General features: G+C 47.8%; 1 protein-coding gene across 1 annotated transcript; it reads left to right on the plus strand.

Annotated features, from left to right (window-relative positions):
- Positions 1 to 3,967, plus strand: LOC125758193 (period circadian protein homolog 1-like). The gene is made up of 4 exons (XM_049415071.1): positions 1 to 228; positions 1,576 to 1,908; positions 2,773 to 3,183; positions 3,860 to 3,967. The coding sequence occupies exons 1-4, from the start codon at positions 1 to 3 to the stop codon at positions 3,938 to 3,940; spliced, it is 1,053 nt and encodes a 350-aa protein (XP_049271028.1). The 3' UTR covers positions 3,941 to 3,967.
- Positions 3,968 to 12,067: the final 8,100 nt, after the last annotated feature.

Consider the following 12,067-nt stretch of genomic DNA (forward strand, 5'->3'; position numbering starts at 1 on the left):
ATGTACGTGGGTGGCGTGCCACTGTACCCTTCGCTGCCGACGGGTGACGGACCGCAGTCCAAGGGCATGTGGCAATGCGGCGCCCTGCCGCTCATGCCTCTGTGGCAGCAACCGCCCGTCAACAGAGGCACTGCCAGCGGACAGGAGGCGACCAAAGCGGACGCCAAGACACCGGGAGCCCCGACGGGGGCCGCCACCGAAAAGCACTCCGACGACGCGCTAAGGAAGGTGAGCGAATCGAGAAGAGACGCTAAGGACCATAATATCGTTTCCTGGCGTTTTTGAAACTATACCTGTCCCTGGGCTACGTAGACTCGCTGAGATTTCAGTCAGCATATAAACCATCTGAGATAGGTTCGTCAGTAAGTGAGTCCATAACGCTTAAAAAGCAAGATGCACTTGCGCAAATTATCAACTGATTTTATTCTATAAACATGTGGTACTTAAAATGACAGCAAAAAACCCACCGCGATGGTTACCGCACGCGGAAACTCAATTTCCTGATAGGTGACTTCCCTATCACGGTGACCACTTTCACGGTGGCCACCTTTCAATGCCGGTCAACCAATCTACCATGCTGGCACAACGGGATTTCAACAAAAATTTTGTTGATTGTATAAAGAGACGTCAATGAAATGTTTACTAACTTTCAACAGGATTTTTCATAAGGCTGAACTTTAGGTGACGTAGCAAGGACAGTTTGAAATATGTTACAGCTATGGATGACAAGTATATCATTATTGCGTAAACTAACGCTTCTATTTATTTTTTTTTGGGTGCACTGCCGCATTCTAACGCCGGGAACAATGCGCGTCAGAGTCCTGCTCCATTCATTCAAGCTGCAGGGACCTGCAGTGTTTCGCTTTGTTTCGGAATGGCCTCACGTACGCACACGGGCTTTGATTTGGCGTTTCAGTGCATGGTGGGTGATTTCGATGGAGACGAAATGCTGGATATCCGTGTACTTGGATTTAGCTAGGCGCACGTTAAAGAACCCCAGGTGGTCGGAATTTGCGGAGCCCTCCACTGCGGCGTCCCTCGTTATCATATCGTAGTTTTGGGACGTAAAATCCCGACAGTTACACGCAAATAAAAAAAGTCATTTGACTCCTTTCTTTCAGTTCTGACTTGCCACGTATACGAGGTCGACCCTCTTTACGGACACACGTGAACTCTCTTAACAAATCACTATACTCTCTTCGGAGAGCCGTGGTACCTAGCAGGTCTCCTAAGGAGGCCTGCTGGGTCAATAAGGACCTGCCCTATAAAGGAGACCTGCAGAATAAGCTCTCCTTTTAAGGAGTCATGTACGTGCCAAGTGAGGACTCGCCGAAAAGGGCAAAACACACACTAACTTTTTTTTTTGGGGGGGGGGGGGTGTACTATTAGTGCATAGGGCGTAACGTTATTGCTGTTTTGATGAACTTTCTTACGCCGTTTGAGGCGCGGGACGCAACGCCGACTGCAGCGTATCTACAATTAATGTTGAAAATAAGAGAACTGTTCATCAGCCAAATATGAACGCATACCAACTAGCTGAAGTTCCCATTCTTATAAGAGAACTGTTTCTTCCAGCCCCTCCAAGAGGGGACGGACAAGACGAGCGGTCCGGCGACCATTACGGGCCTCGGCGACGGCTACGCTAACGGCAGACGGGGCAGCGGTGGTGCCAATGGCGGCACTGAAATGGAGGGTTGCTCGATGCGACCCTTCAAACCGTACTCGACGGGGTTCGGCAGCGGTCCCACAGCCGGAAGCGCAAAGTCGGATGCGGACGACCGGCGCCACAGCCAGAGCACCGAGAAAGACATGCACCAGGACGCTCCGTGTCGCTCTCCGTTCGAGTCATCTTTCTTCGAGAAGTCCGAGAACTCGGAAAGCCAGTTCTCTTCCGAGAAGTCTTCTGAGGTACGTCTATGATGTCTACCCCGTTTACTGCATACTGCGATCATTAGTGTAATAGCGCGGAAAATATCCCCTCTTGTCGCTTTTCGACGCTATTACGCTGAAGGTCACGCAGTACCAACTAGCCCGAACTGCTATCCTTCTAAATAAACGGTGGCTCTCGGCACGTGTGGTGAGCAGAAAGCGCGGCAACACACCCACTATGTGTCTTTATCGTTCTGGGAAGACAACAACGATTTCGTTGTTCAGCGAACTTGACGTCGGCTGTTAACCGGTTGCCGGAGTTGTAAATGCGAGTGGCTGGGTTGGTGGGTTGGTGGCGAAACCTGTTGGTGAGGAGATCAATAAGAGAAGCCCGGAAGTCTTATTGCACGAACAAAATGTATTCGTTTGCTGGTGTAAATCTTCAGCATTGGCGTATTCGTTAACACGTAATGGCGTTAAGTGCGTTCATTCAACAGGAATACCTATGAAACATTTAAATGTGTCTGAAGGAAAGAAGATGACTTTTAACGGTTCGTTTTTCTTTGTTATACACAATAATAATGAGAACTAACAGACAGTAATACCAAGGAAAGTATACGGGGAAACTAGAGGGGGTAGCAATTAGGATATAAATGTGAAGAAGGTAAAGTGGACGAAAAGATAGCTTGCCGCCGGCAGGGACCCAACCTGCGACCTTCGAATAACGCTTGCCTGTAACGCGTGTCTGTAAATGTGTCTGTAAGACACTGTGACTAGATAAAGCGTTGCTGCTTGCGTCCGTTAACCCTGTGTTCCGTCAACGACCGGTTGCGTATGCCTGAATACCGGACACGCTGAAGCTTTGTCTGAGCTATAGCATCAGTTTGTTTACCCCGGGTACAGGACACGGACTCCGAGATGAAGGACCGCCGACGCAAGCAGCCCTCCCGGGCTGTGCTGCGCGAGCCGCACTGGACCGAGGGCGTATCGCTGACGGCGGAACTGGTCTACCGGTACCAAATGCGGGCGACCGACGCGGCTGACGTGCTGCGGGGGGACAGGGACAAGCTGCAGCGGATGCAGCAGCCGAGGTTGGTCAACGAGCAACTGTCCGTGCTGCAGCTCGAGTTGGAAGACGCGCTCGACGGCGAGCCCGCTGCAGAGGACGAGCCCATGAGAGGGGGTGCCAAGGCCCGCTCACCCTCCGCGGGACTCGGGTCGTCCAAGTCCGCGACGCTTCCAGACGCCACAGCAGAAGCCGCGGAAACGCGGGCATGTGCCATGTACGCCATGGAAGAGGACGACCTCACGCAAGTGGGTGGGCACTTCCTTCTGTGTTGTGCATGTATAGTCTACGTAAAGCATGAGTTCACAGAAAGTGATTACATACAAAGAGATCTTGAAGCGGATAGTCAAACAGCGCGATCAGGACAAGGTGACCGAAGGAACGAATACCGCAGGACAAGCGCTGGCCCTATGGTATTCGTTCGTTTGGTGTCCTTGTCCTCGACGCACTGTCTTTATATCTGCTCTGTTATGAACCAACTAGCTCTCATCAAGTTGTTACTAATCTTAAAGCAGGCTAGCACAAATATGAAATGTTAAATTCAAGAACGTCTGGAAGTTGAGCGGATCGGCAGGAATTCATCGCAGAGATGGTTGGCGTGCCAGCACGGACACCAGAGAAGAAAAGAAGGCAAGTTAAGCACCGACTATCAATTATAAATACGAATTTAACGTTATTTTTGCGGCTGCTAGCAAATTAAGGAGTCTTACCTGTTATGTGCCAACGCGCAGAGAACGAGACAACAAGCGAGCGGCAAAAGACCGTGTTTCGTGAAGCACACCGATGCTTTTACGTAATGCCATACAGGCGTAGTGTCTAAAGTTCAGTTAAAATGTTCGTGTACTAATCGCTCATTCCAACAGCAGCTATGTTGGTTTTCTATTACAGCTTTACTAATGATGACGTTTCTTTTTCTACTTGCAGGAGATGGCAGCGAAGGAAGAACGCCTTCTCTCCTCATACGACCCTGACTTCGCTCTCGCCGACTCCGACGCTGAATTTTGATTGGTAATCATCGCGTTTCTCTCTCTCTCTCTCTCATTGGATCGAGTTCACCGCGCCTGACATTCCTGTGGAAAAACAAAAAGTAAAGAAAAGAAAAGAAGAGAGGCGGCCCCCTCTTCTTGTCTGTCTCGTCCTCCTACAAGCATCGCGCAGCGAGCATAACGGCCTCACGGACGGCGAACATTCAAGCTTCCCGTCCGCGCGCGCCGCGCTGCGCGCTCCAAGTGTGGTCGCACCTGTTCATCAACAACTGTGTACGTCTGTCTGTCCGTATCTTCTCTGATCAATAAAGACCGGTTACCGCAATCTCGGGCTTGCCCTCGCACTCAGCAGTTGACAACCCTTGCTTCGGGGTTGTTATGTGCCATCGAGTCTCTAACATCTGGTAACGCCATGAGTCTATAGTAGTAGCAATAAGTAGTAGTATTAGTAGTAGTAGTAGTAGTAGTAGTAGTAGTAGTAGTAGTAGTAGTAGTAGTAGTAGTGGTGGTAAAAAACGCTTTTTTTTTTCGTACACTTACGTCTCTTTCTGCAAGACTTCTCGATGCAGTTACTAATAGCGCAGAATATTGACGACGCAACAAATATTTATCCAGTTGTTACAACTCGTTAATGAGAGGCAATTGCCTGGCAGATTCTTTATTGAATGTAAGGTTTCTGGGCAAGTAGTCGGGTCCTCAGTCCACTGGCCTTTGCGGCTCACTGGGCTTGGTCGGGCAGAGCCAGCTGGCTCTCCCGATCACTGATAGCAAACCAGGTCTCCCACTGCCGTGTTCCACATGTTGTCCTCAAAGGGGAGAATTGGTGTTCTTGGTCCACGATTCGCATTACCACGTAATATGGGCGAGAGTTGGCCCTTCACCACACCACGGATAGCTGTGTGCATATATTGTGCGATTTATGCGGTGTTTTATGTGTTGGTTTGCATTCGACTCCAATCTTGCGCCTCTTCTCCGGTAAAATCCGGGCGTATAAACGCCATTGAGGTATATTTAGTGCCGGTTATGTAGTCTTACCTGTAGATGTTTCCCGGTGGCCTGACGAATCTCGCACACTAGCGACCTCGTTTCCTCTTGCTTTTTCTGACCCCGCCTCTTCATCATCATCATCATCGTCGTCGTCGGCGGCGGCGGCGGCGTCATCATAATTTCAACCTCTATTTGTGACAGTAGGTAGCGCTTACATGATGCCATTGCGTAAAGCTAATTTAACGTGATCAATGTTAGAACCATCGAAAGCCTACAGCTTTATCATCTGTTGGCGTCATTAGCTTGTGTATAACAAAAAAAAAAGAAACGAGTGAAAGAAGGGACCGCTCAATCAATTGTTTTTCTTCTCTTTCCTTCAAATATTTATTGGCGAGTTGCGTGTTCGGCGTATTTTTTCTCACCATACTGAACACTAGCTTCCTCGCTCAACTCTGCTCACAGTATTTGGCTTTTAAAGTTCGCTTACGCGCTCTGCGGTCTTTTATTCGGCACTGCTGAGACTGACCTATCATTTCTCTTTCAAAGTGGAAGTACAGACACTGCATAAGCACAAGCGTACAAACACAAAAAAGCCAGCTTTAAACCCGGCACTTTCCGAAGGCGTCCGATAAAACAGCTGAAACTTGACGTAACACCGCTCTCCGGGAACACAGTTCAATCAACTTAAGTGCTGCACCAGCAGACAAAAGGTGCACATGCAAAAAAAAAAAAAAAAAGGACGCCTCTGACCGACAGTTGTCCACATGACCTTATGAGTAGCAGGGGCGTAGCCTGAACTTGGAATACTGCACTTTGATGTATTTCTAGCACTAGTTTTACGCAAAATAGGAAAGAAAGAAACATGCAAACATGGACGGAAAAACTATCCCTTACTGTCCCTTTTTCTGTCTGTATTTGCATGTTTTTTCCCTTCCTATTTCGCCTAAGCGCTGGAAATGCGTCAAAGCGTAACCAGAAATTTTTTCCGGGGGAAAGGGGGGATTTTATTCCCTTTCATGTATGTTCGTGCATGCGTATGTATGTGCGCGTGTATATATATACACATGCAAAATTGAAAATTTTGGGGTGTTTAAGTACACCTATTCCCCTTGGCTACGCCAGTGATCAGTAGATTCGTTACGTGGACGATTTCCTGCGTGTGACACTATTTGACCAAGATACGAAAGAAGAGGCTCGTTTATTTTTTAAACACAATCAATGAAACCAATCGACAATTAAACCAAAGGTACATTATTTAGTGTTTTTTAACTGTAGTGTAAGGATTATTACGTGAATTGACAGAAATTAGATAATATAACTGTTGGAAATTACGTCCCAAAACCACGATATGAATATGAGGGAAGCCATAGTGGAGGGATGCACCTAAATCTAAGTACATGGGTCTCTAGCATTTCGCCTCCATCAAAATGCGGCCGCCGCGGTCAGGATTCGATCCCGTGACGTTGGGCCCAACAGTCGAGCACCCTAACCGCTAGACCGCCGCGGCGGGCAAAGGGATGAAAGTGTACTCGAAAGTGGATTCGAAGGTTGTGTGTTCGGATCCCACCGACTAAAAGGCTGCTTTTTCCTCGACTTCATTTACTTTCATTTCATTCCATAATCATTACACTAGAGTTAAAACAAACAAACAAATAACGTCCCCTACGCTTTCCTTAGCTTAACTGTCTGTTGATTTCATCATTTTACTAAGAGTCTCACTATCGGCAATCGCGTTCTACAGAATGCGGAAGGGGTCCTGAAAGAAAGCGCCGTTTTAAAGAAAAGGGAGAGAATTAATGAAAAGGAAAACAGTTCGCGAGAAAGTATCACAAAGGCCGGTGAATGCAAGGCCACTATCTCGACAAAGAAACAACTCGGGGCGATCCACAGCGCGTGTTTATTGCGTCACGAGTTGTGGCTGGGACCGGGTATATATTTTGGTAACGCGAAGTGGGCTCCGGTCCAAAGGGCGCATGCGGCATAGTATGCGACGGCGTAGAAGCTCGCCCACCGTGGTCACACCGAGGGCATTGGATGAACGGGTGTTGCTGCGCGGTCGAGACGTCGACGGCGGAGGTGAAGGAGGTACCGTTCTTTGTACGCTGCACGTTATTTCGACGGGCTTTTGTGTTTTTATCGCGCCCTGTGCTGGCCATGCATGCGAGGCATGTGACCAGTTGTACCGTGCATTCTGCGGGGCGTGCAAGGTCAGGTCAGGTGGGTGGGGGTAACGGCCGACGTTCGGACACGAGAATTCACTTCCGAAACGCTACAAAAATTGGTTTAATGCTAACTTTAAAGCGACACTGAAGTGGAACAATGAATTAGTTCAGACTGATATATTACACTCTGAAAACTCTATTGTGGTTAATTTCACCATCATAGGCTCATTGATGGAAAAAAAATCGTCGTAGTTTCATTCTTAATCTTCGCACCGAAATCTCCGCACGTGACATGCATTCCAAAATGTTTTACTCCTATTTCGGCCACATTGTCTCAACGAAATTTTCTTAAACTTGCTATGTTAAGTCTATGGCTCCCTCAGAGGACAATGTACTTTATGTTTACCGATTATGAACTACGTAGGCACTAGCAGGCGCCGTCAAGGTCTATGACGTCACGATGATTGGCGCGGGAATTTCAATGTGGTGTCGCCATCCGCATTTTCTTTTTGCGAGTTCTGTCGATTAGCAAGCGTCATCTCGCGGCAAGTGTGGCGATCTTGGTATTTCGAAAGTGTATTTTACTAATACGAGAAACATGGTGTTTCTCTTTAGTGTCATTTTAAGGCTGTACAGCATGCAAGGTCATGGCTTTCAGGTCGTGCAAACACACACACACGCACACACCCACGCGCGCGCGCGCGTGTGTGTGTGTAGAGAGAGAGAGAGAGAGAATAAGAATTGAACAGAGGCTGGGAGGTTAACCAGGGGTAGCCCGGTAGGCTACCCTGCACTGGGGAAGCGGGGAGGGGGAAGGAATGTTACAGAGGAGGAGAGAAAAGTCACTCTTTCAGCCGACGTAACAGTTCCGCGTTTGACATCACAAACGGCGAATCAGTCCGGTGTCCTTGAGAAAACGCAACAACGCTTTGGTTGCCTTTCGGAACTGTGATGGGTAGCCACATGGTCCCAATATCTTCTCGACAGTGAAAGCGCTTCCGTCCAGTTGACTAAGAGCAGTACGGAGGTAAAGCCTCTCGTTTGAATGCGCGCGCGCGCGCACGTGTGTGTGTGCGTGCCTTAGGCGCACTTGGCAGAAGTGTAATTTTGATACTGCAGGTCACTGAAAGATTACTTGAAAAAAATTTGAGCAAGGATTGATTCCGCTACCTCGAATCAATATGCTGATACCTATAATCGTAATTGTCGCCCTGTTTCAACGCCAGTGAGTTTCGTTCCAGCAAATTATATTGAGAGCGTTCCTGCCTTTAATGTGTATTTAAACGTACGGCGGTATCACAGTCGACCGCTATATAAAAAGCTCTGGTCTATAAAATAACTATGGGTTTAACGTCCCAAACCCACGATAGGATTATGAGATAGCCGTAGTGGAGGGCTCCGGAAATTTCGACCACCTGGGGTTCTTTAACGTGCACCTAAATCTAAGTACACGGGCCTCAGACATTTTCGCCTCCATCGAAAATGCAGCCGCCGCGGCCGGGATTCGATCCCGCGACCTACGAGTCAGCAGTCGAGCGCCATAACCACTAGACCACCGTGGCGGTGTCCAGTCTATAAAATTACACCTTAATGTGCGCGCTTATGCATGCGTCATGCAACTGCGCGTCGTTTCAGCTGGCTGCTTTATCGGCAGATGCGCGGCCGGTAACTTTCCGAGACGAAAGGTTAAACGAAAGAAAGAGTTCTTGACCAAACCGGAGAGCGCTGTATGCAAGGACACCGTATTGATAATTTTGCAATAACATTGCTTCGAGTCATTAGCGTAGCGTGCAGTCTGTTCGCATTGAAGCGGTTAGCCGCATTAATGGGCGATATGCCATCCCGGAGAAATCATTCTGGTCTGGTGTCACGTGGGAGGCAAGCGCTCGACACGTGCCCGTCGCTTGTTTACGGCAACGTGCGCGATGCTGCGTGGCGGTCTGAGAGCCAATCGTGCACGTAACGACGCGATCCAAGTCGTCAGTCACGTGGCCTTTGTAAGAGCGTAATAATAACGCGAACGGGGCCGCTCTCGGATGCATTGCCAAGGGCGTTCGTGTGTTGGTCCCATGCATATATGTAATGACTGTACACGCAGCGCAGCAGCGAGCGAATATAATCGCTCGATGTTACATTTGCCTGCTTGTGAGTGTGTGAACGGCGGCGGTTGTCAGCCTGTTCTCTACTTACCTCATTTTCTTGCGTACACATGTGCTTAATATCAAATGAATAATACGTGTGTGCGTGTGTATGTGTGCGTGCGTGTTTGTGTAATAATAATTGTCGGGGTTTAACGTCCCAAAACCAAGATAAGGTTATGAGGGATGCCGTAGTGGAGGGCTCCGGAAATTTCAACCACTTGGGGTTTTTTTAACCTGCACCTAAACCTAAGTACACGGGCCTCAAGCATTATCGCCTCTATGGAAAATTTGGTGGCCGCGGCTGGGATTCATGTGTGTGTGTGTGTGTGTGTGTGTGTGTGTGTGTGTGTGTGTGTGTGTGTGTGTGTGTGTGTGTGTGTGTGTGTGTGTGTGTGTGTGTGTTTGTGTGCGTGCGCGCGCTGGCACGCGAAGAAAAACAGTATCACGACCTCGAAGGTAGTGTTTAGTGACGATGATTCTTTCACCAAATAGCCATATGTTGAACCAAGCAGAAAACCAGGTTAGAACTCATTAACGATAATATGACTTCAGGAAACGTTTAAACGCAATAAGAAAAATCGATTGCAGGAATGCTTCTTGGAGCTCAACTTAAGTGCTAACTTTCGTGTTGGGTCCGAGTGTGCACTTATATGCGTATTAAAGTACGTATGTGTGTCTTAAAAGATGCGTTTGTGGTGGTCGTTGTGTTTGTGGGCCATTTTGTATACGCGTGAATGGGGGCGATTGCGTAGCGCATTCGTGCTACGTGAACAGAACGAGTTCCTGTGCGTTATGACTTGAGGGCATCGAACTTTGTTTGCGTGTACACGCCCATGAAAGACACTTGAACATTATTTGTGAATACCCGCCGATATTTATAATGCGCATTAGAAGTTAAAGTGATCTCACTCTCGTCGCTGTCTCTGCTGGTCCCAGCGAGCTCGTCTTGATCTGTTCTAGAAAACTCCGTGTTTAAGAAGCGCAGTACTAATATGCAACTTTTAATTTTTTTCCATATAAATTACGTTAACGGAGTGCAACATATTAACACAGTGTTATTTAATGTTATAGAGGACGAGATGAAGAGTGCGCGAATGTCGTTGCTCGACATCCTTCTGTCGAAGCTTCAAACGCACATCAGTCAACGCACATCATCAGGAAGCGTCAGTATGCGATTACCGTAATCCTGTGCGATGACTCGGCCATTGCATCACCAGCATTACGACACGTATTTTGTATTCCTAATCCGCATACCTGGAACAACAAGGCGACCATAGAACGTGCCACCATTGAAGTTTCTTTTTTTATACATGTGCCATTTCCTCTCACCTCGGTGCATTGCGCAGAGGGCCACTGCAGAAAAAAAAAAGAGAAGATGTGAGATTGTGGCAGACCACGTAAGTGCATTTAATACAGGAACGGTGCCTTCGTGAAAATTCGGTTATGTTTGCTTGGCTTGCAGTCAGATTGTTCGACGAGAAGTCGGCGCGATATATTCGACGCTACGCAAACGCATACGAGCTCACAAACACGCGCATGGGTGCGAAGTACGATGTACACATGACAACGCAGGCACATTCGTAGACACATACACGTAACGACAGCAGTATTAACGTAACGTTGGCTTATTTCGAATATTCGCAAACAATTAAAAATATATTCGTTTTTGAGAAACAGCGGTAAAGCGATTCTAAGACCGAATCAAATATAAACAAAATTTGATTCGATGTTCGAATTTTTTTTAAATATTCACGCACACCTCCATATGCACAGCCGTCATTTTTATGAAAGGGAACACGCGAGCGCGTGGAAAATAGCCTCGTACCGCACATGTGGCGTGGTGCAGTGGCGAAATATGAAAATTAAAGGAGAGAGTGGTGTCATCCCTTACACTCCCGTCACGAATGTGTCTTTATTTTACGCTTTCTTCTTAATATCTATCTTCTGTTGGGATATTTCAGTGAACAATGATCGCTTTGGATAAGGATTGTTGCTATAGCAGCTTCGTCTGCCGCAACAACATAACGTGATAAAAAGGAAGGAAAACGGAAAACTGCCGTAGACGGAATGGCACTGCTCTCTCCTTTAATTTTAACATTTCGCAGCTGCACCGCGCCACATGTGCAGTACGAGGCTACTTGCGACGCGCTCGCGTGTTCCCTTTCATAAACATGACGGCTGTACGTGAGGCGACATTGCTTTAAATGCTCGCATTTAGGGCAAGCAGTTCTTGGCTTCCGTGGAAGAGCTCAAGGAAACGAAGTGTGGATGGCACGATTCTGGACCTCTCACTGGTCCCTAGAGAGTAAGCGGCCAACTTTGCACGAAACGTGACGCGACGACGTCTGACAGAGTAACCCGTTTACCAGACCGAGAACGACGCTTGCGCGAAACTTCATCGCCCTACATGTGTGCAGTGCTGCAGTGGTTCGCGGGCCGACGTTATAGGGAAGCGTATGTTGGTGACAGCCACATACTAGGGACAGCGACAATTTGCAAAACACCGCTCTTTCACATATCATTACGTCACGGGCCACGGCTGTCGTTAAGCATTTGACTGACTGTATTCACTGGTTGCCTTCACTCAATTGAACTGTCAGACCAACAGAATGAATGAATGAATGAATGTCACACGCTTGCGAGGTAATCGAGCTTTTGTCGAAAGCAGAAATCAGCTAGCCAGCATTGTGTTGTGAACAAATTATGCATGATTGGTAGTACTGTATCTACTGTGCTATGGGAGACTAGTGCGCTGTCTCAAGAACTTGGAAGAAGATACCTTCATAATTTGCAAGCTGTATGTACATTGCTACTCGCAAGAACAGCCATTTCTCATCAGAGAGAGTGAACATGCCA

The sequence above is a fragment of the Rhipicephalus sanguineus genome, chromosome 4 (genome assembly GCF_013339695.2).
Source record: "Rhipicephalus sanguineus isolate Rsan-2018 chromosome 4, BIME_Rsan_1.4, whole genome shotgun sequence".
Lineage (NCBI taxonomy): Eukaryota > Metazoa > Arthropoda > Arachnida > Ixodida > Ixodidae > Rhipicephalus > Rhipicephalus sanguineus.

Coding starts and splice junctions, on each gene's coding strand:
- LOC125758193 (XM_049415071.1), top strand. CDS start 1: ATGTACGTGGGTGGCGTGCCACTGTACCCTTCGCTGCCGACGGGTGAC. Junction 229..1,575: donor CCGACGACGCGCTAAGGAAG/GTGAGCGAATCG, acceptor TGTTTCTTCCAG/CCCCTCCAAGAGGGGACGGA. Junction 3,184..3,859: donor AAGAGGACGACCTCACGCAA/GTGGGTGGGCAC, acceptor TTCTACTTGCAG/GAGATGGCAGCGAAGGAAGA.